General features: G+C 57.2%; 1 protein-coding gene across 1 annotated transcript in view; it reads left to right on the forward strand.

Moving 5' to 3' along the window:
* The window catches only part of SESN1 (sestrin 1), a gene marked incomplete at its 3' end in the record, with an annotated part of 2989 nt that extends 2676 nt beyond the window's left edge, over nucleotides 1–313 (forward strand). The window contains exon 7 of the mRNA XM_010013445.1: nucleotides 73–313. Within this exon, the coding sequence (XP_010011747.1) occupies nucleotides 73–313 (241 nt within the window). The remainder of the gene's footprint in view (nucleotides 1–72) is intronic.
* Between the last annotated feature and the right edge of the window lie 26 nt (nucleotides 314–339).

Consider the following 339-nt stretch of genomic DNA (forward strand, 5'->3'; position numbering starts at 1 on the left):
GGTGCTGCAGAGGGACGATGTGCTGCAGAGGGACGTGTTGCTGGCTGCGAGTCGCCCCTGTGCTCCCCGCAGGTACGATGACTACGACTATGCAGAAGTGAATCAGCTCCTGGAGCGAGTGCTCAAAGTTTACATTAAAACTGTAACCTGCTACCCAGAGAAGACAAACTCAGAAATGTTTGACAGGTTCTGGAAGCAGTTCAAGCACAGTGAGAAGGTGGGACGGTCCTTCCGGGCCCAGAGCGGGCAGAGGCTGCAGGCTGAGGTGCTCGGGGGGGTGCATGGGAAGCGTTTGAGCCACCAAACCAGGCGGGTGAGGTGGGATGGAAACTCTGTGTG

This window comes from Nestor notabilis, unplaced genomic scaffold, assembly GCF_000696875.1.
Source record: "Nestor notabilis isolate BGI_N333 unplaced genomic scaffold, ASM69687v1 scaffold20394, whole genome shotgun sequence".
NCBI classification, from domain to species: Eukaryota; Metazoa; Chordata; class Aves; order Psittaciformes; family Psittacidae; genus Nestor; species Nestor notabilis.